At 48.8% G+C, this 23,192-nt stretch overlaps 1 protein-coding gene across 1 annotated transcript; it reads left to right on the forward strand.

The window, feature by feature from the left end:
- Positions 1–76: 76 nt before the first annotated feature.
- On the forward strand, positions 77–2,984 carry LOC307246271 (uncharacterized protein). The gene is made up of 2 exons (XM_080022156.1): positions 77–613; positions 2,064–2,984. Exons 1-2 carry the CDS (start codon positions 248–250, stop codon positions 2,565–2,567), a joined length of 870 nt encoding a protein of 289 aa, XP_079878282.1. The 5' UTR covers positions 77–247; the 3' UTR covers positions 2,568–2,984.
- The last annotated feature ends 20,208 nt before the right edge of the window (positions 2,985–23,192 follow it).

The following is a 23,192-nucleotide window of genomic DNA, read 5'->3' on the forward strand; positions in this document are numbered from 1 at the left end:
AAAGAAAGAAAGAAAAATCCGAGGATTTCGAACGCACCATTTAGTCTTTCCGCTGCGAATCGGCCGCGGGCTCCAGCGTCATGGAAACAGTTTGACGCCATTCCCGTCGTTAAGACATCCCCGTCGCTTTAGTTTTGTTTTGTTTGTTTTTTTTTCCTTTTACCTTTCGGACACGCGTCGTATACTTTTACACGACAGGAACGGGATCGCTCGAGTAGATAGGGCCGCCCCGCTCACGTCGACGCCGATGCTAGCCGCCCCGCGCCCGCGCTATTTCCTGCGGTCCGCGTCCAAAATGGAGGAAGTGGAGGGACGCCTCGCCGAGCTGGTGCGCTCCTACCGGCACCTCTACGACTCGTCGCTCAAGGACTACAAGGACTACGAGGTGGCGCAGCGGTCGTGGAGGGAGATCGCGGCCGCGCTGGGCAAGGACCCGAGCGGCTGCCGCAAGATCTGGAAAAACGTGCGGGACCGCTTCGTGAAGGCCAAAAAGAGGGCGCACGGGAGGCGGGGCGGCGCGGGCGGCAGACACGTCTCGCCGATCCTGAGCGAACTCGGGTGGCTGCACCAGTTCATCAAACACCGAAAAACGGGAACCAAACTCGGAGTCGGGGTAAGCGGCGCGGACGCGTTTAGCCACACACACCCACAAACAAACAAACAAACAAACAAACAAACTCTGAATCCGTCCTGCAAACCTGGCGGTGGAGCCTCTGTTCCCGTGTTGCGCCTCTTTCGCTGCTTTCACCTTTGTTTCGGCGTAAGCGTCGGTTTCTTCTGCAGTTCGTTGGGCAACCGCAAAACAACTTAAATAAATAAAACGTGTTTTTTGTTGAATGTGCTTTTTGTTTGCGCAACGGCTCCATTGTTAAGCGTGTTTGCAATCCGTCACTTTAATACCCCATTCCGTAAACACAACTCTATTCCCTTCTGTTTTGTACCCCCACTCCGTGTTCCCCCTTCTGAGCCTCATTTTATTTTATTTTTTATTTTATTTGTATTCAGATCAGATAAGCCGTTATTAGTCCCACAACGGGGAGGTTTGCGCAGTTACAGCAGCGAAAAGCGAAAGCAGAGAAAGAAAGAGCTTCAGTAAAGAGTTGTAGCAACTAAAAGTGAGTAAGCATCAAGGTAAGCACTATAAACAACATAAAATATATAAAAATATATACCTGGGTATAAATAACATAAATGAGGAAGGAATCAGAGTAATACAGAGTATATTATTCTATTCACTGCATTACGTTTTAGGAATCAGTTAGTTTCAGTTAGTTGCGAGGTAGGAATCAGGTCAGCCATTATGTTGGGTTTAGTAACTGTTGTGCATAATCTCCGGCTGCGTTGCAAAGACATTTCTCTGCATGTATGCATGAACGTATGTGTATGTATGTGACGAACAAACCCCTTGAATCTTGGGCTCGGTTGGCAACCGCAGAGTTCTTTCCAGGTCCCTTGAATTTCGTCCCCTCAGAAATACAAGTACTGGAATACCTTGACAACAGCCCCCTTCTGTGCTGACATTCCACCTGGCTTTGTTAATCGTAAGCCCCTAAAAGTTTTCCGAGAATCGTATTTACGGAATAGATTATGGGAAATAGGGAGATTGAAATCGAACCCAGCATGGTTGGAAATAGACACGATCGTAGGCGCCAATGAGAGAAATAATAGATGTACCAATTTTAAAGACCGAAATTGTTGTATTTTCAAGAACCGAACATAATAGCTGACCCAATTCCTACCTAGCAACTAACTGAAACGAACTGATTCGTAAAACATAATGCGGTTAGTGAATAGAATTTCAATGAAACAGACTCAAAAAGATAACACAAAGTGGGGGTACAAAATTTAGGGGGATAGGCTATTTGTATGTACAGATATGTGCGGTGAATAAAGTGAGTATGGATTTAAATTCATAAAGATCATATTGAAAACCCATTATATCCGTTTTGTGTGGAGTCCTTGAAAATGGAGCGATAGTGGTTAAAAGGGTACTTGAATTTCATTTTGTGATGCCAGAATGAGCCCTGTGATCAACCTTAATTTACTTTCTATTTGTTAACAAGGGTGAAGACACGGGGCCGTGCAGCCCGAACGGCGCGGCCGCCCAGCTGGGGACGACCTGCAGCCCGACCGCTTCCGGTTTGAGCTTCGCCTCGCCGCAGACCGCCGCGTTTCCGGCGGCCGAGACGCCGGCGTCCACCTCCTCCCTCGGCTCTTCGCTCCACTCCTTCGCCCCGTCCCCTCACCCGGCCGCCTCGCCGCTTCCCCACTCGCCCCAGCCGCCGACGCCTTCCCCCACCGTGGCCTCCCACCCGTCGGGCCCGCCCTGCCTCGGCAGCCCCTCGTGCAAACGGAGACGCGACACGGAGGAGGTTCTGCTGCAGAGACTGGAGGGGCTGGACCAGGAGCGCAAGGCGGCCATGCAGCAGGACAGCGAGGACTACCGCTTTGCCGTGGTCATCTCTGACTTGTTGGCCAAAATCGACCCGCAGCACAAGTCGGATGTGAAATTCAGGGTCCACAAATTACTGTTTGAGGCGGAGAAAAAATACCCAAAGCAAGTTTGAAAGCGAAACGCTTCAGTGTGTGAATTACTGTTGTACCCCCTTTATTCAGAATAATTTATGCAAACAGCTCACTCAGGCTTAGTGATTTTGTTTTCTTTGGCGAATGAACAGGGTCATTTAAGAAATTGTGTTTTTACTGGTGTTATGTGCAACATCCTTTAAGAGAATGCATCGCAATGGATGGAGAATAATTACACATTGTGACTCAGTTCTAGGGCTGGGTGACATGGTCGGAAAATAAGATCTCAGATCTTTCGCGCCACACCCGAGTTACGATTTGAATCTTTTTTATTTTCTTCATTAAGACAAACTACAAAAAAAAAAAGGAATCCAAATAAGTTGTTTTTATTGTAACAATAAAAATGATTAACAAAAGCAATCAGATGAATCCCTATTGGGATTAATAAAGTGCAAACTTAACCTTCACCAAGCTTCGCTTTTTTTTTTTAATATATAAATAAAAGGTGCCCCCCCCCCAACTGAAGGAAAAAAAAAAAAAAGCACAGACAACATTCTACAAACCCCAATGGCACGTTCAATCCGCGGGGCCTTCACAGCGTTCTCTGTATAAAAAGACAGAAGAAATGAACTGTGAATACTGTCACATGGATTACATTTGCACAAATGTAGGCAAATATGTCCAAACGAGTCTTTTACTCTGTTGGAAAAATTGTTTCACCTTTCATAATTGTATTGACGCATACGAAGGACTCCCGCAGTGTATGTGTGCTCCAGTTTATACGCCGATCAGCCACAACATTAAAACCATCCAACGGCACCTGTCAAGGTGTATTTACTGTGGGGAAAAAAAAAATCACTCACAATTATGTTTTTTATTATCAAGTATCAAATTGAAAAACATGAGTTCACACACAGGGTATCGGACCTGGGTCTACTGTGTAGGAGGGAAAAACCTTGCTTGCTACACTATACGCACCACACGGCAATTAGTGTGTACACACACAATTACTGTATATACAGTATGTTGTTTTTCTGTTCTCTTTTTATTATCAAAAACTGGAAGGTTAATTTTCAGCTTTTTGTACAAACAGACATTTTTAGAACAAAAAACAAACTACATCCAATTGGTTTACGCCCACAGATTTTTAAAAGCGGTGGCTAAAGTAAAATGCTGCGAGTGCTTGACCAATCGGAAATGTTCATCGCTGCTAGCCCCACCCCCAACGTTCTTGGACTTTTGAAAAGCACTACCCCCCGAGCAGGGACTTTTTGGTTCATGGGACAAATAAACCTCTTGGATCTTGAATCTTGAATGAACGCACTTTGTGCCCGGAACTTAATTTAGACCCTGGTCCGAGTTCCTCGAAAGGTTCCTAGTTCCCGGGGAAAGTTCCTGTGGTGGAAACATGGTCAAGTGAACAGTCAGTCATTTATGTTGGTGTGTTGGAAGCAGGAAAAATGGGCAAGCGTCAGGATCTGAGTTGACTTTGACAAGGTCCAAAGAGTGATGGCTAGACAACTGGGTTAGAGCATCTCCAAAAAGGCAGGTCTTGTTCCCGGTATGCAGTGGTTAGTACCTACCAAAAGTGGTCCAGCGAAGGAAAACCGGTGAACGGGCGACAGGGTCATGGGCGTCCATGGACTTATTGATGCGTGATGGGAGTGATATCTAGGCCGTCTGGTCCGATCGCACAAAAGAGCTACTGTAGCACAAATTGCTGAAATAGTTAATGCTGCTATGATAGAGAGGTGTCAGAACACACAGTGCATGGCAGCTTGCTGCGTACGGGGCCGGGAAACCGGTCAGTTTGCCCATGCTGACCCCTGTAGACCTCTGAAAGCAGCTACAATGGCCATGTGAGTGTCAGAACTGGACCATGGAGCAATGGAAGAAGGTCTGGCCTGGTCTGATGAATCACGTTTTCTTTTACATCATGTAGACGCCCGGGTGCGTGTGCGTCGTTTACCTTGGGGAAGAGATGGCACCAGGATGCACTATGGGAAGAAGGCGAGTCAGTGGAGGCAGTGTGATCCTCTGGGAAATGTCTGGGAGACCTTGGGTCCTGGCATTTATGTGGATTTGACTTTGACACCTACCGCCTAGGCTTGGGCGATCGTGCAAAATTCCAATTTCAAATCGTATATCGTGCCCGAGCACCTGCCCCATGGACCTCAAGATGCCCTTGTTATCAGGCACGTTTTTTTTTTTAAAGCATTAATGGGCATCAAGGTTGCGGATTGTCTGGACAAGTTATAATCATGAGGAACTCCTCTTGAACCTCGGCTCACCTGCAATGTGCGCACAGCAGCTGCGCTATGCCCAGAGCGGCAAAACGCATCTGTAGTGCCTTTTCTTTTTTTGAGCACCTGCCCCTCAAAGTCTTCGTACGGGACTGTAGAGGGGAAGTGAGACACGATCACCAGTGGTTACTCGACTTTCCAACTGCACTTACACCGTTTCAATGCTCAGATTTTTCCTGGCAGCTAAAGAAACCCCCCCCCCAAAAAAACATCTGTCATCAATCTCAATCGCAATCGATCTGATATTTATTTGTAAATCGGCCTAAGCCTACTACCCACCTAAACATTGTTGCAGACCAAATTCACACCTTCATGATGGCAGTGGCTTCTTTCAGCAGGATGATGCGCCCTGTCACATTGGAAAAATTGTTGGGGAATGGTTTGAGGAACAAGGTTCAAGGTGCTGACTTGGCCTCCGAATTCCCCAGATCTCAATCTGATCGATAATCTGCACGATGTGCTGGAAGGACAAGCCAATTAAATTGGGGTTCCACCTCGCAATTTACAGGACTTAAAGGATCTCTTGCTAACGCCTTGGTGCCAGAGGCCACGAGGGGGACCTCAACCACAATATAAGGCAGGTGGTTTTAATGTTGTGGCTAATACATTGTGCATTTTGTGGAATATGTATACTTTTTATAAAGTCTGAAAATCAACTTTATACGAGTAAATTAACTGAGTTAAGTAATTAAGAATGTTGATTATGACTTTGTTAATCTCCTGTAAAACCATCCCTGCAGGACTTATACACCAGGAGCTGTAGTAGCAGAGCTTGAGGATCATAAAGGGTCCTCCCACCCCAACAACTGACTGTTCCAGCTGCTGCGGACGGGAAAGCGCCTCCACAGCCACACAGCGAGGACAGAGAGACTGAGATGGAGTTTCTTCCCGCAAGCCATAAGGACTGTCAACGCTGAACTCACCAGGGGCCCTCTCTGAGACACACACAAAGGCCCCACTGCCTTACTGCACTGTATGTTGCAAACTGTACTGCATTCTGTACTGTGACTGTATTGTACTGTGCTGTTGTATAACTGTGCTGAATATCTCAACACACACTACCTCACTTTATTCACATGCCACTTTACTGCACATATCTGTATATACATAATAGTCTATACCTCTTATTTTTATTTTGTATCCCCCTTCAGTACATTACCTTTTTACTGTTATGTTATTCTATTTACTAACTGATTTAATGTTAGGAATCAGTTGGTTCAGTTAGTTAGTTAGTGAGTTCATTAGTTAGTTAGCCATTGTGTCAGTTAGTACTTATTGTGCATAATCTCCACAATTGCAATTGCAGTGACATTTCACTGCATATACTGTATGTATGCTCGTTGTCATGATCTCCGCCTTCTTCTACTTTCCCCTCCCTCTCCTTACCTGTCCCATTAGCCCAACTCTATTCACCTGCGCATACAGCTGTTCCAGATCTGCAATCTAACCACTATATATGCCTCTCTCACCAGTCACCCATTGCCAGATTGTCTTCGATGCTTGCACCAGACTCTCCAGCATTCTCCGGACTGATTCCCTGCTACCGACTATGCCTCGCTCCGACCACGTATCCTGCCTGCCACTCCGCCTGTCTTCTGTCTGCACTCCTCGTTATCGAACCTGCCTGTCCCTGACGATGTATGCTGCTTGCCCCCTGCCTGTTTTCCGTCCTCTTCAAATAAAGGCATTACCAAATATCCCTGCCTGTCTTTGTGCTGCAATTGGGTTCTAACCACACCCGTGACAGTACAATCTGGCCAACAATGGACCCAGCACACAACCCTGAGTTGCTGGCACGCCTGGGAAGGGTGGAGTCACAGCTACAACACCAGGAGGCTGTCCGAGCCTCCACCTCAGCGAACGTTCGGCTAGCAGCGGCTAGCCAGGAGCAAGGGCTCGCCACGCTAGCTGCCCAGGTCCAGCAGCTCGCCATAGCTCTTGGTCAGTTCATCCCGCCGCCTGCTTCCCCGGACCCGCCTGCACCGGCCCAGCCTGGGTACTCCCTGGAGCCCCGGGTGAGGGTTCCAGAACGCTACGCCGGAGACGCAGACGGCTGTAGTCCGTTCATTACGAACTGTTCCATCCTCTTTGCTCTGCAGCCCCACACCTTCGCCTCCGAGGAAGCCAGGGTGGCGCTCACCGAAAATCACCTGACGGGCCGCGCTCGGCTATGGGGAACGGCCGAGTGGGAACGATGCACACCAGCCTGCTCCTCCTTCCACGCCTTCGCCGCCGAGCTCCGCAAGGTGTTCGGGGTGACATCACAAGGTCCCGATGCTGCTGGTGGTCTCCTGGGTCTCAGTCAAGGGTCCCGCTCCGTGGTCGATTACGCGATCGACTTCTGCACCCAGGCTCGACTGAGCGAGTGGAACCCGGCAGCCCAGATTGACGCGTTCCTGATGGGATTAGCAGAGTACCTGCTCACCTCTCTCGATGGCATCATTGAGCTTGCTTCCCGTATCGACCGACGCATCCAGGCCCGCCAGCGAGAGAGGCGTCAGAGGCAAGTGGAGCACCACCCAGTAACCCGTCTTCCAGGTTCCTCCGGGCTGCCAGCTCTTCCGGCCCGTCAACCCACGAGTGAGGCCTCTCCCATGCGGGTTGGGCGGTCCAGCCTCACCCCAGAGGAGAAGGAGAGACGCCGGGTGGGGAACCTTTGCCTCTACTGCGGTCTAGATGGACGCTACATTTCCGGGTGTCCGGTAAAAGAGCCGGGCTCGCCAGTGAGGGAGGAGGTCCTGGTGAGCCACACCTCCAAATCGCCCTCCAACCTACGCCCCCTCCTGCCCCAAGGCTCACATTCCCTCGCCATACTTATTGACTCTGGTTCCCATGTTAACATCATCGACGATAACCTAGCACGGCAGCTGGGTGTTGGTCGAGTTCTCCTGCCTTCTCCAGTACCTGCCACTGCCCTGAATGGCCGCCTCCTGGGGACAGTCACCCATCAGACAGTGCCCATCCGCATGCTCCTGTCCGGCAACCACCACGAGACAATACAGTTCTGCATCCTGCACTCACCTCGTCACCCTCTCCTCCTGGGGTTCCCCTGGCTGTATGGCTGCCCCCCCGGCTGCTCTTCCTCCCCTGGCTGCGTCACAACCCACACCTCGACTGGACCACAGGGGCTATTCTGGGATGGAGTCCTGCGTGCCATCAGGTCTGCCTGAAGCAAGCCACCGCACCTCAGCCACCCAACAGCTCCAGCTCTGCACCCGACATGTTGGGGGTCCCTGCCGAGTACCTCGATTTCAGGGAGGTCTTCAGCAAGGCCAAGGCGACATCCCTTCCCCCTCACAGCTGTACGATATTGCCATCAACCTCCAGCCCGGCTCCATCCCCCCCCCCAGAGGCCGCCTGTACTCCCTGTCCGCCCCGGAGAGAGAGGCCATGGACACCTATATTAACGATGCCCTGGCGGCGGGCATCATCCGTCACTCCTCGCCCCTGGCGGGGGCGGGCTTCTTCTTCGTGGAGAAGAAGGACAAGTCGCTTCGCCCCTGTATTGACTATCACGGTCTCAACGACATTACGGTCAAGAACCGCTATCCCCTGCCCCTCATCTCATCAGCCTTCGAACTCCTGGAGGGGGCCACGGTGTTCACCAAGCTCGACCTACGCAACGCCTACCATCTGGTCCGGGTTCGAGAGGGGGACGAATGGAAGACGGCGTTCAACACTCCCTCCGGTCACTACGAATATCTGGTGATGCCCTTTGGTCTCACCAACGCCCCCGCCGTCTTCCAGGCCCTGGTCAATGACGTGCTCAGGGACATGCTCAACAAATTCGTCTTCGTGTACCTCGACAACATCCTGATCTTCCCCCGATCCCATGCTGAGCACGTCCAACACGTCCAGACGGTCCTGCAGCGCCTCCTGGAAAACTCACTCTTTGTGAAGGCGGAGAAGTGTGAGTTTCACGTCCCATCCGTCTCCTTCCTGGAGTACGTCGTAGGGAGGGGGACCATCCAGATGGACTCCACTAAGGTCTCCGCCGTCACCACCTGGCCCGCCCCGGACACCCGCAAACAACTCCAGCGCTTCCTCGGTTTTGCCAACTTCTATCGGAGGTTCATCCGAGGCTACAGCACGGTGGCTGCCCCCCTCACAGCCCTAACTTCCTCCAAGGAGCCGTTTCGGTGGTGCGCCGCCGCCAACGACGCCTTCCTGGCCCTGAAGGCACGGTTCACTTCAGCCCCCATTCTGGTATTGCCTGACCCCGAACGGCAGTTCGTGGTTGAAGTGGACGCCTTCGACGTGGGAGTCGGAGCTGTTCTGTCCCAGAGAACCGCCTCCGACCAGAAACTTAATCCCTGCGCCTTCTTCTCCAGGCGTTTAACCCCAGCCGAGAGGAACTACGACATCGGGAATAGGGAGCTTCTCACCGTCAAATTGGCCCTGGAGGAGTGGCGACACTGGCTAGAGGGAACCCAGCTGCCGTTCCTGGTGTGGACCGACCACAAGAACTTGGAGTTTATCCAGTCCGCCAGGAGACTGAACTCCCATCAAGCCCGTTGGGCGCTCTTCCTAACAAGGTTCAATTTCTCCCTCTCCTATCGGCCGGGGTCACGCAATATCAAACCTGACGCCCTGTCCCGGCAGTTCCAGGAGGAGGAGAAAGATGCTGCTGACCCTGACACCATTCTACCGTCCTCCCGTCTAGTTGCCACACTCACCTGGGAGGCGGAAGAGAAGGTCAGAGCCGCCGCCCAGGACCAACCTGGACCCAGCGAGGTTCTCCAGTGGGCTCACAACTCCCGACTCACCTGCCACCCGGGGATCCAGCGGACGAAGGAGGTCGTCCAGCGTCGCTTCTGGTGGCCCTCCCTGGGTGAGGACGTCCGAGGGTTCGTCAATGCCTGCCCCACCTGTAACCAGCACAAACCCTCTCTTCTTGCTCCTGCTGGTCTCCTACACCCACTGCCGGTTCCTCATCGCCCCTGGTCTCACATCTCCGTGGACTTCGTTACCGGTCTGCCACCGTCTAGTGGCAACACTACCATCCTGACCGTGGTGGACCGGTTTAGCAAGATGGCTCACTTCGTGCCTCTACCGAAGCTCCCGTCGGCCAAGGGCACCGCCAAGCTATTATTGTACCACGTCGTCCCCCTCCATGGCATCCTGGTAGATGTTGTATCCGACCAGGGTCCCCAGTTCGCCTCTGTCTTCTGGAGGGAGTTCTGTGTGCTCCTGGGGGCCACTGTCAGCCTCTCTTCAGGGTACCACCCCGAGTCCAACGGCCAAACGGAGCGGAAGAACCAGGAGATGGAGACGGCCCTTCACTGCATGACATCACAACACCCGTCGTCCCAGTCCAAGCAGCTTTTGTGGGTGGAATATGCCCACAACACCCTGACCAGTTCGGCCACAGGCCTCTCCCCCTTCCAGTGCGCCTACGGCTTCCAACCGCCTCTGTTCCCAGCCCTTGAGAAGGGACATCCTGCCCGTCCGTCCAGGCCTTCATTCGCCGCTGCCGCAGGAACTGGACCCGGACCCGGGCCCGGGCCGCCCTCCTCCGAGCCGCTGGCCGCAACACCTCTGCCGCCAACCGTCGCCGCTCCCAGGCCCCGGAGTACCAGCCGGGCCAGAAGGTCTGGCTCTCCACCCTGGACCTCCCCCTTAAGGTGGAATCCAAAAAGCTGGCTCCTCGGTTAATCGGCCCGTTCATGATCGAAAAGGTCGTCATCCCGGTGTCAGTGTGGCTCAAGCTCCCCAGGTCCATGCGCGTCCATCCCACCTTCCAAGTTAAGCCGGTCCGGGAGAGTGCTCTGGTCCCCTTGGCACCTCCCCCGCCTCCTCCGCGCTTCATTGACGGGGGTCCTGCCTCTTCTGTCCGCCGTCTCCTACGTTCCCGCCAGCGTGGGAGAGGCCTGCAGTACCTGGTGGATTGGGAGGGTTACTGCTCGGAGGAGAGGTCCTGGGTCCCTGCGAGGCACATTCTGGAACACACCCTCATCAGGAGGTTCCATCAGCGCCATCCTGACCAGCCCTCCAGACCAGCCCTCCAGACTGGGTCAACCCTCCCAACCGCAGACCCCACCACCTCTCTTGTCTGCGTCCTCCAGCGATGTTTTGGAGGCGGAGGATGTCGACCCTGGGGGTCCCTCCTCCGATGAGGAGGTGGCCCATTTAGCGGAGGACGAGGAGATGGACGGGGTCTCCAACTACTCCAATGAGGATCACGTGGCCCGTTTAGCGGAGGACGAGGAGATGGACGGGGTCTCCGACGAGTACTACTTTGCCACCACTAGCCAGGGGCTGTGGAGTCGATGCTCATTATAACGTCCAATAATTATCATAAACTGCACTAAATCATACTAAAACGTTAAAATGAAAGAGAACGATTCCATCAATAAGTTGGGCTATAAAGGAATGGAATTCAGGACCTCTTGGTTGAAGGGCACCCCGCACTACCGTTCCTAATCTTGGATTCCTGCCGCTGCTATCGTTGTTTTCGGCCTCACCGCGATGCAGCTGCAAGAGCAGGAACAACACCCCATTGTCCTTCGCGGGTCACAGAGTTTGCCTTATCTTGAACACGTACAAATCTGTGATGTCAAACTGACCCTATATTATGTCTGACTCCACAAAATAAACTGTTCGACTCAAGAGAGCTGCTCTGACCTGACCCTTGTACAAGTAAAACCCAACGTCTGTCTGCCTCTTTATTTTAAACCACCGACTGACAAACTTCAGATTAAAGCGACCCTTTAATTTCTGTGACAACACTATATAGTATAATCAAAAACACAAGCTGAATACAATGCACAATACAATTGATAGCTTTTATTGATAGTAATTAAATAAAACAAAGATTTGATCTCCAATCTCTTTCAAACTGTACTTCAACAGAAAAACAGATAAGAGTTAGCATAGAATAATAGATATGATAGAATATATAGAATAGATTGAATAAAAGTAAAAACATTCCTTTTTCTTGTTGTGGGTTAGAAAACGCCACTGTCTACTAAAAATAAGGAAATCAAATACAACCCAGCATTACTAATCAACAAAACAGGCATTATAAATATTAAAGGCTTCGCCAAAGCTTATGGCTTTGTGATACTTGAACTGTCACAAAAGCTTGAGCAGACGGAAGGCAGAACATTTTTTGGAAATCCAAATTCACTGACTAGCACCGCCCACAGACTTTGAGTGACCATAGCCACAGCCAACACAGCGACCAAAGCCGTGTCGCTCAAGGAGCTCAGCCTTTTCTTCTTCTTCTTCTGCTGTTTAGTTTAACAGCGCTTGCCTAGCACCAACAAATGTTGCATTACCGCCATCTACTGAAAAGGCCTTGTGGATTTTGAGTGACACATGGCGCCGCAGTCCAGTCAGTCTCAAAAGGATCCACAGGAATAGGCGGCGATTCCCAAATATCTTTCCACTTTAAAATGCTTAGTTGACGTACAAATTATGGTATACGAGGCAGAGGTGGATACAGATTTACAGATACAAATCATTCAGTGCATTTATTTGTGCATTGTGTTTTACGAGAAACGTAACTTGACGTTTGTTTGTGAATGCTTACAAGATTGTTTCAATCACGTACACTCGCGCCCGAGTATGTGTAGCCGCATCCTGGAGAGTGGGCGTGACAATGGAGTGGGCGTAATGTGATAAAATGTGTCTGTGCCCTCCTTTCTCCTGCCACGCCCTGTTCTCTCGACATGCCCGCGCTCTAGCAGCCATTTTGGATGCAGCTACCCCCTACTCCTCGCGACACTCACAATTAGACAATTATATCGATATGGGATTTGCATATGCATACTGTTGGATTGTTAGGTTTTCAAATAGTTCAACAAAAAAACTCGCGATAAACAAAATCTGGGAGGTGCGTAACGGCCGCGCCGGTGCAACGCACGCCGTCTAGCTTCAACACTTGGGAAGAATTCGCTCATCGTGAATTCATCAAAATGAACAACTCGGGAGTCATTCGATCAAACCGTAGCCAAACACACAGGCATTCACTGAATCAAAACTCTTGACGCACCAATTCAGAGCGGAACTTTTCATCAGCGTTCTGCCTGAACATCACTCTCCTATATTTAGCCAATGGCCTCTTTTAATTCAAATGGGCGGAAAAAAAATTAGCCCAACAATGCGAACAAAGTGGCCACAGCGTGTCACTATATAAATTGTGTCATTTATGTGTCATTTATTTATGCAACATGCAACGCTGCAGGCTGATATACAGATCTGAGCTGATCTCTCCTCATCCTGATATTACATCACATCAAATAATCAGTTTCAAGGTTGTTATCGAGATGGAATAAAAGGAAATATATGCTCTACGAGGTAATTTTATTTAAAGCGTAGTATTTCGTATCTCTGAATGAAAATTATGTCAAATTGTTTCTCTGCATCTCTTCTGCTTTTCACTTCCCAAGTTAGCATAGCTCTGATTAAAAATTGGATTTGCATATATCTATGAAGAATATAAAAATGTAGACACAATGTTTATCGATTTATTTCACATAAATCATCACCTTATAACAGCACGTACATTCACACATTTATTGAAGAACTTAAAACCTTAACATTGTCATTATCACAATATATTTTTGGACATACGCAAACTGGGACAGTTGTTGTCGCGTGAACCTTTATTGAACAATATATTAAAGATGACAGCTTTGAGTTCATTTAGTACCTCCCCCTTCCCCCCAAAGAGTTCTCTGGAGAATACTGGTCATGGGGCTCGTCACGGGGCTGGTTGCAGCATTTTTACCATATTTACAACACATATGATCAACACCTAGTCCAAAACCTGCCAATAAGGTGCCCACCAAAAGCCACTGGGCAGAGTTACGCCACCAGCTGAAAACACACACACACACACACACACACACACACACACACACACACACACACACACAAATAAGAAATTTAAGTGATTATGTAAAAATGCCTCGACTTGGATATAAGCTGAAATAAAAAAATACCTTTTGCCCTGGACCTTGGAATTCAGGCTCCCGCATTCCATCCCAATCCTAGCAAGCAAAGCACGGTTAGGTTAATCAGGGTAAGAAAAGAGCAAAGAGGAAAAGCAAGGGCTTTGTCGCTACGAGGTGAGGAATCCACAGTTAAAAGTCCGCTCCAAGTCGGGGAGGGTTTAACTAACCGTGCACCGTCCTCCCGCTGGAGATTCAGCTCATCTTCCATATCCGAGATCCTCCGGTTTTGATCCTTGAGAGAGAGGGAGAAAGGGGGGGTCAAACATGAGATGTTAAACGGCTGAGTGGTGCTTCTCCATGACAAAGCACTAGTACGGGTAGACGTATCAAGTACTTGCCCTTAGCATTTTGTGGAATTCTGCTTTCTCGGTTTCCTGCAGCTCCATCACCCGTGAGCTTTTCTGACGTACGCAAACGGACACAACGACAAGTTAGACATTTTAACAATGGGGGAACGTAACCAAGTACAAATACTTTGTTACTGGGGATGGTAGCTCAGGAGGTAGAGCTGGTCATCTAGTAATCTAAAGGTTGCTGGTTCGATCCCAGGCTCCTCCTGCTAGCATGCTGTAGTGTCCTTGAGCAAGACACTTAACCCTTAATGGCTCCTAATGGCTGCGTCCGTTGGTGTTTGAATAATTGTAAGTCGCTTTGGATAAAAGTGTCTGCTAAATGTAATTGTTACTGTACTTATCTTCAAGTATCTCGAGTTTTGGTCACTTAAGACTGTACGCCGCTACATTTCTAACGGACAGGTTTTGTTATGTATGTAATTAAATGAAAAAGTGATTTTAAAAGCACTTATAAGCTCATTGTGTTCCTTGTTTTGCTCTGTTTTGTCATAGTTATTCATTCCCTTGCGCTCACTCTTGCTCCCTCTCTATGTCACTCTGGTTCTGCATTCCTGCCACCGCACACCTTCACCTCGTCGCTCCACCTGTTTCCTGTCTCCAAACCGCTGCCTGATTCCCTGGACCCTAGTTATCTGCCTGTTCCCTGTTGGATAAGTTTGCCTTATCTGACTGATCTCCTGGTTTTGACTCCTGCCTGTTTTTTGGGTTTTTCTTGCAATAAGCCCTTGATCCTTTGCACCTACTCCCGATTCCTCCGTTGTCTCCTGCATTTGTGTTCACCGTGAGTATTGTGACAGTATCGCGACAGAACGATCTGAACAGCCATGAACCCAGCGGACCCAGCATTTATAGCTTTGTGGCGGTTCTTCATCAGGGACCAGCCAGGAGATTCCCCTGTTAACCACCGGCCTGCTAGCCACCAGTCTGCTAGCATTAGGCCTGCTAGTCGCACCAGGATGTGTCCTGGCCTGAACATTCCCTTCAGGCATCCTGGACTGCTAGCCCCCCGCCTGCACCTCAGTCAATTAGGTGCGGGTTTGTGAGCCTTCCACCCTAGTCTTTGCCTAGCCCCCAGTCCTAAGCCGGCCAGCCCGATACTCACCTGTCTTGTTCCTGCCCTTGAAAATCCCTTGCGGTCCGCTTTCCCCAGCGCCTTGTCATTTTCCCAGGGGCCCTCAGAAAAGTTCCTTTAGGCAGAAGCATGGGCTCAAGTCACTCTCAAGTCCTGAGTCTCCGCTGACCAGCACCCCTGAGCCTCTGCTGCCCAGCGCCATCATCGGCAGGCACGACTGGGACCAGCAGCAGCTCGGGACCATTGTGCAGTAGCTCCCTGCGGAGGTGGCCATACGTACTATGCTCTCCGAGGTTTCCACTAACCAGCTGAAGAGGCAGCTCCACTACAGGCTGCCACCAATCCTTTCTGGGAACCTGAGCTCTCGGCGCGGTTCCTGAGCGGGCAGGCGACCTCTGCCGAGGCACAGTCCGTTCCTGTTCCAGAGCCATCGGCTGCCTCTGCCGAAGCTCAGGCTATTGCAGAGCGGTCGGCTGCCGCTCCCCTCGTCACTCCACCTTTATATCACCGGTTCCCTGTTCACGCAGTCCTTGTCAAATGGACTATCGACTATCGACTACCTGTTTCCTGTACCTTCCGTCCGAACCTCTTTCTGATTCACTGGACCTCTACCTGTTTCCCGTCGGATAAGTTTCTCTGACTGATCTCCTGGTTTTGACCCCTGCATGTTTTTTGCAAAAAGAAAACCTTGATCCTTCGCACAAACTCCTGAGCCTCTGTTGTGTCCTGCATTTGGGTTCCCCAGACAGTAATGTGACAGTGGGTCTCTCCCACTGGCGGCACACATGTTGTGCTTCTCACCTGATTGAGAATGGAATCCCTCTGTTCCATTTTAATTTCAAATTCCTGCCATTCATTCTGGAGCCGGAGGATGGAGGCCCTGTCCTCCCTTTGCTGCTCCATATTGGACCTCATCCTCTCCTGCTCTTCAGCGAGGATGCTGCATCGAGAGCATATTCCCTCCAGTGACCTCTCCTGACTGTGGACCAACGGAAAAGGGGCCGAGGGTTAGATTAGGCCGGATGGCAGGCTCTGTTGATGATGACGATGATGATGATTTCCCAAATTCAGGCATATCTTGGGGTCCTGCATCCATTATTGGCGATGGACTGCTAATAGTAAGGCTTGGGTCAAACTTTGTACCGTTTCATTCGGTCGGACAGGGCGGCGTTCTCCACAGCCAGCTCGGCGATCTTCTCATCGGTCATCTGTTCCATCTGGAGACGTAGCCTTTGATTATCGCTTTAACCCCCCCCCCCCATACACACATGCACATGCGCACACACATGCGCACACACACACACACACACACACACACACACACACACACACACACACACACACACACACGATAAATCTCCTGTGTCATTACTGCTGTAACTGCTCAGGGAATACCTTTTTTTTTGCAGGTTTAACTTCTTACCTTTTCAGTTTTGTGGAGAGGGCATCAATTTCCAAATGTAGCTTGGCAATCTGCGAAGCTTGCTCCGCCCTCTCCTCATCTTCGGTCTCCAGGCACCTCATGAGCATTTCATGTCGCCCCTCCAGCCGACGGCAGTTAAAATAAAACTGAGCTGGGTTCTCCTCCCTACACACACGCACACGCACACACACACACACACACACACACACACATATATATATATATATATATATTTACACACACATATACAAATACACCAATAACAAAAGAAAATATATTTTTTTAACGCAGGGGTGACAATACTGTCTTTACTGTGACAATTTGACATCTTTGAAGAATGCTTATATACATATACAGCCTTACTGAGACCAAACAGGGGCACACTCACATTTTCGGAGCTCCAAAAGTGCACATCCTCAAGAGGTCCGTATATTGCTGAAATACGAGCAGAGTCAAATGTTTATAACTCTAGTAATTAACCCTTGATAATTATTGCCACCTTTAAATCTTCTGCAGTTACACGCTACGACTAAAGGGGGACGGGCAGTTTTATTCCAACCGCGAGAGCGCAATGTGAAGACCCCATTGAGTTTCTCCATTATTGCCGAGATCCGAATCCACATCCATTATATGCCCTCGCAAAAAATATATAAAAATAAAATGAATAAGAGACTCACTATTGACTCTAAGGTGGCTCTGGTTAAGGTCACGATAAATGGAATTATGTGGAGGATGGCAGTCCAGAAATGCCAAGATTCCTGGAATGGAGAGGGCAAAAGGAAGACATATCTCTGCAAATAACAATAACAACAACAACAACAACAACAACAACAACAACAACAAAGTAAGGTGGTGGTAATTCACAGTAGGGCTTCCATCTCCAAAATGTCTTTCTTTCCGCCTGCGGTTCGCTAGCCTCGCTGCTTCCGCATACGAGACTAAAGCTACGCTGCGAGCGCCTCCACAATGCCAACAATTTCTATTGCTCACATTTCCCGTACTCGTGATCCCCGCCGCACGGCACCTTCTTCACCTGGCACATCGCCTCAATTGTTTACGATATTGAAGTATGAGCATTACCCCATTACTGTTAAAAGAAAAAAGGCTGGCCTCATTGGGAGTCAGGCAAACAGGGGGGCCTGAAGTCTATACGTACAGGCTGCAAAAGCAGCTGCAGAATTCTAATTTGTAATAATGAAAATACCTCTGCGTTCATACTACTTATGGGTTGCTAGGTTAATTCCAATACGGAATGACTTTCTTGAAGTTGGTCGCAGCGTTTCATAGTCCGGATTGTGACGTCAGTAAATGGGTTGCCGGGCAACACGTATAAACAAAGCCAGGTGAGATGGCTGAACAATTAGGAGGAGCCTGTTTGCCTGTAAGTGTTTGGGGCAAGCAACGTGGAGCGTATGGTGGAGTCAGGGGGTGTGGGAGGGGGACAGGATCTCTGCCAGTACCTTCAGTTCTGGCACTGGTCCATCACTGCTCTACCAGTCTCCCGATTTATCTCGAGCTCCCTCGGTCTCTCACTCAGGTTCTGTGTTCCCACCACTGCACAGCTGGCGCCCATTCAGCGACCAGGCCAGCTGTCTTCACCGCTAGATTGTGCTTTTGCTCAGCCTTGACCTGTCCAGCATGTTCCCCCGCCTTTCGGTTATATTCGCAAGTGCCGGTTTAAGCCGCCTACCTTGTTGGAGCGCTTGCTCTTTTTTTTGGACAGCGGCATCACATGACTACTCGTGAGGGAGCTGCATTCACTCCCCTCATAAATCAGGTGAAATCCCTTGCAATTGTGTGGTGTTATAATTATCTTTTTAATGTATCGGGAATTTCTGGATCCAGCTTGGCTGCGACATACATTTGCTTCATTTAAGATTGTCGTTAAACTATGTTATATGGCGTAGTTTCTATTTCTCTGATCATTGTGTTCCGCTGGGGGTGCGCTTCCTGCCTGAGACGACGCTCTAATGAACGCATACACATGCGTGTCCCGTACTCTACCAGGCGGCGGTTGGACCCTACCAAGGGGGATGGGGGGGGGGGGGGGGGGGGTGGAAGCAGTGGGTTCTGTATTTTATTTTCTGTACCAGCCCAATGGTTAGATTAACCCAAGTGCTTCTTTATGATTGTACATGTGAAGCTTAATGAAGGAATTCATGTGAATAAGAGGCTTTCAAGCAAACTTGTTGTTTTGTTGCACCCCGTCATGGGGCTACCCCGTGCCCTATAAGTGAGACGCACACACCACAGTATCATTCAACTGTATTTATAATGCCGTCTTGCCGGCACATAGAATTGTTGCTGCTTGTGTAGTGTGGCTGAGCTAGAACCATCATTGCACTTACCCTTAAGGGGAGTTAAGGGCTCTGCCGAATTGGAGCCGCGGTCTCCATGCGTTGAGGCTGAAGCTAGCCACACATCAGCTTTCATTTTAATTATTGTATGTAACACTAACACACTTTACAGATGCATAGATTACAGAAACACAGTGTATGGATCAAAATGTTGTTTATTTAAATGTATTGTTCCAAATTAATGTACCAAGCCTTTGTCTCTGTGCTCCCCTCCACATGTGACTACCTCATATATGACAGTGTCTGCTGACAGCCAAACCAGAACTGGGAGATTCCAACACCTTTTCTAGAGGGGAGACCCAGACTTCTCCAAGTGTGGTGGAGTATAGGGGTCGGGGGTTAAGCAGTTCTGATGGAATAGGCTTTTAAAGTACCCTAAATCCATGTATAGTGGTGATATACAGTACATGGCAATACATATATTGGTATAGAAAACTCCTCTTGAGGCAGAGCTACATGAGTCCTACTGGAAGCAACAAGTGCTAGGGGCCCAGTAGCCGAGGGCCTAGCCTTGGTTTGATATTTTCTTTTTTTTGGAAAGTTAAGTTTCATTATGTTTTTTAGAAGCCTCGTATTTTCTATTTTTTATTATTATTACTCTTTTTTTTTTTCTGGTGAAATAAAAATAAATCATCTGTTGACTGACAACTGCCTCCATGACTCCTCATTACACACCCCCATTGATTAACAAAATGGTTTGACCAGACTATATTTAAAGCCGCGTTTTTGTGATTTTGGTTGCAGTGCAGTAACCGTGCTCAACACTTTCCATTATCTGACATTCATAACAATTCCATATGTTATCCCCATTAAATGTAGTGTGGGGCTTAACCCGCTGTGACCCAATCGTAGTCTTGTCCGTATTACTTCTTCCCTTTTTTCTATTTAATTTTGTGTGTATTTGCAATGCTTCATAAAAAATCTCTTGTCTACTGATCTTGAGTCTGAAACGATAATTACTTTACTTGGTTTGTTTTGTTCCACCCGCTACAACGCCAATATTATTGCTATGATTTCTTATGAATATAGTGAAATATTATCGGTCAATCTTTCTTGTTTCTTTTATTCTTAGCGCTGGGATTACAAACGCTGATCCCACATAGCCTAACTGTTCATCTTTGGGCCCATCTACACACGTTTGCATACATCCATTATACATTTTGCCAATGGGATTTTTGAAAAGTTTCTCTCAATACCATTCTTTATTTTTCCCCTGCAGAATTGACAAAATCAACGTCTGGTGCGCATAGTAACCATGGTGGATTTGGTGATACAATTACTGCTTGACTCAACTTGGGGAGAGATTGCAAGGGCACCGGAGGAAAACAGGGAATAGAACAGATTCGTTTAAATAATCCGGGTGAGTCATAAAACAGCAGGGCAGCCATGTTTTGGGAGAAAAAAAATTCCGCCCACGAGTTGAAAAATGCCACCTAGCACTGGACACAAAGGACCACCAAAGGGTATTCCTCCGTGACGGGTCGCTTATTTCCTCCAAATGTGATGGAACGCGGTTCAACTCATTCCAAAGTTTGCGATCCGCACGGCGTCATTGAAAGACTGAACGATCCGCTCCCACCAAATCATCAGTTCTTTGGCGTACCCACAAAGAGCCATTTGATGTTGTGGCATTCACGGCGGCTGCAAGTGCTGCAAGAAATGTTCAAGTAAAGGCTGTAGAGCGGGATCGCTTCTTGTTCGCCCACCTAACTTGCATACTGAGATCTGATCACACTGCGGAAAGAATTTAAGACAAGGAGAACACATATTAATACCAGGCGTACAGTAGGAACCACACATATCGCCTGAATTTTACAAGTTTTATAGTCTTGTATTGTTCACTGTATTGTCATTGTAGGTGGTGGGCGTGTTCACCGGAGCTCGGGCGGTAATGGTAGCGGTTATATCCGATGTATGTTTGCTTTTTTTTGTTTTGGCATTGACAGAGATAGGGGGTGAGCCTGGCGGTGAATCCTTTCTGTTGACCGCACGCTAATTTGTGATTCGGTATATATAACTGCAGTAGAGGTTGTCGGTTTTAATTAACTGTAAGTTGTAATTATACGTGTTTATGAAGTGAACAAATGAATGGTAAAACGCGTCTTTAAAGTGGAGCTGAATTATTTTAACTATGCGCGTCATAGTGGGTTTTTTCTCCATATACACATAGGGCCGCTGTGCCAGATGCAAATGCAAAGGCCTGTGATTGGACGTCATTATCAGACATTATCATTTTTTAATGCCAAGTGTAAGAGGGGCCCAAGGGAGCATGTGGTGCCAAGGTCTGCGGAGGCAGGGCAGTAGTAAGTTGCAATGGAATGAAATTGACCAGAATGTTGAAGGACCAAGGATCAGGTTTGGCAGTGTTGAGAAACAGCGACCTGCTCATTAGCTGCATGAAGGAAGACCAGACGAACAAAGCCTTAAGATGCTAAGAGAGGGGGAAAGACGGGTAAAAAGATACACAGGCCTAATTAGGAGAGTCCCAGCGTGGTGGACGCACAAACTCACTCGTCCAGTCAACTCTCACTGTGCCAGAGGATCTTGGGAGGAAAGTGCCGGTGAATGGTTAAAAATTATATGTATGTATACATTTTGATGACAAAAGCATATATTTAAGGTATATCATGCGGATGTGCACATTATCCTCCGTGCTACATGTCTACTTCAATAAATGAAAGGATACGTTGAGATGAAACTTTTTATTTCAAATTTATGAGGTCTAGAGGTCTAGTTTTATAACTAGTGCGCCTGGCGCACAACGATCGCGATGATCATGTTCAGCTCTCTGAGATTCGTTTGGTATAAGGCACAGTGATGTAGGAGGAACAAGAGCCGGGGACGGCAATAGGGATTGGGAATAGGGAATAGGGGAGACGCCAGGTTTTTTTGTGTCCCCCCCACTTTCAGGTATTATGGAAAATGTTTTGGTTTTTGGGGGCACCAATTTTGTGAAACTATGGTGGGAGGGGGGATTCCAAACTCTCTAAGGTGGTCTGGGGGCATGTCTTTAACAAATACATGCATCAGTCTGGTGCACATTAAGAGGAAAAGAGGCGAGATCCGTGAAAAACTCTTCAACCTCTTTAACCCCCCCGAGACCCTTTCTTGGGTTGGGGTTACAAGGGCCTCACACCAGCGGTCACAAACTCAGACGACCTGAGTGCCACCGGCCAGGCTGTCTTCCTTTAGGGAGGCACTTGTTCCGCCTGAGGCTCTGTTCCTCAGTCAGAAGTCTTCAGTCAAGAGTTTTCGCCATTTAATTGTTTGCGTTGCTGCATTTAAAAAAGGAAAATGTCTGAGGTGGCGTTTCCCGGGCGCGTGCTTTCAAACCGGGAGCCAATGGAACGGCTGCCTCTATGTTCTCCAGGCCCCAGTTTGGCACGGAGGCGTGGCTACCCGAGATTAGGCGCTACGCTGGCGTTAACGTTGGCACGCGGCCGGTGTGACGCGGGGGGGAGATCACAAGGGACAAGCGGTTGCCCGTGACAATGCTCATTGACAGACGTCAGATCCCATCTACCGTACCGACAAATCTGAACCAAGTACTCCACAGAGCCGTGAAATAAAGTTTGTTAAAGTACAGTTCCTAATGAGTGCTTGTGGTTAAAGTTTATCCTGGGTGCTGTCTTGGTCCTCCTGGATCTCCTACAATAAAGGTATGAAATTGTGTCAAACTCTCCTCTACCGTCTCTGTGGGTCTGCATTTGGGTCCCAAATCCTGAGCCCCGATCAAAGATGACAAATGTGATCAATACTTAAATATTCTTTTATTGAACAAAATATCAAAGACGACAGCCGTGAGCCCGATCCGACGAGCTCACAGATTGATCCCCCCTCCCCACCATAAAGTTCTCCGAAGAATACTGGTCATACTATTTCTACCGTATTTACAATAAATATAATCGACACCCAGCGCGAATCCTGCCAACAGGGTGCCCATCAAAAGCCACTGTGCGGAGTTACGCCACCAGCTGAACACGTGCACGTACACAGACAAGACAAGGGGAGGGGGGGGGGGGGGGGGGAGATGGAGGAAAGGTGAATACAAGCAGATCAGAACACAAACAAAACAACAAAAACAGATATTTTGGGTGTCAACGAAATAAAAAGGAAATACAAGCCGTGACGTAAAAGTTGACAGAATGTGAATCAAAGTTAAAAAAAAATAAAAGTGAATACCTTTTGCCAGAGGCTT

The sequence above is a fragment of the Zeus faber genome (assembly GCF_960531495.2).
Source record: "Zeus faber genome assembly, chromosome: 2".
In the NCBI taxonomy this organism is placed as follows: Eukaryota; Metazoa; Chordata; class Actinopteri; order Zeiformes; family Zeidae; genus Zeus; species Zeus faber.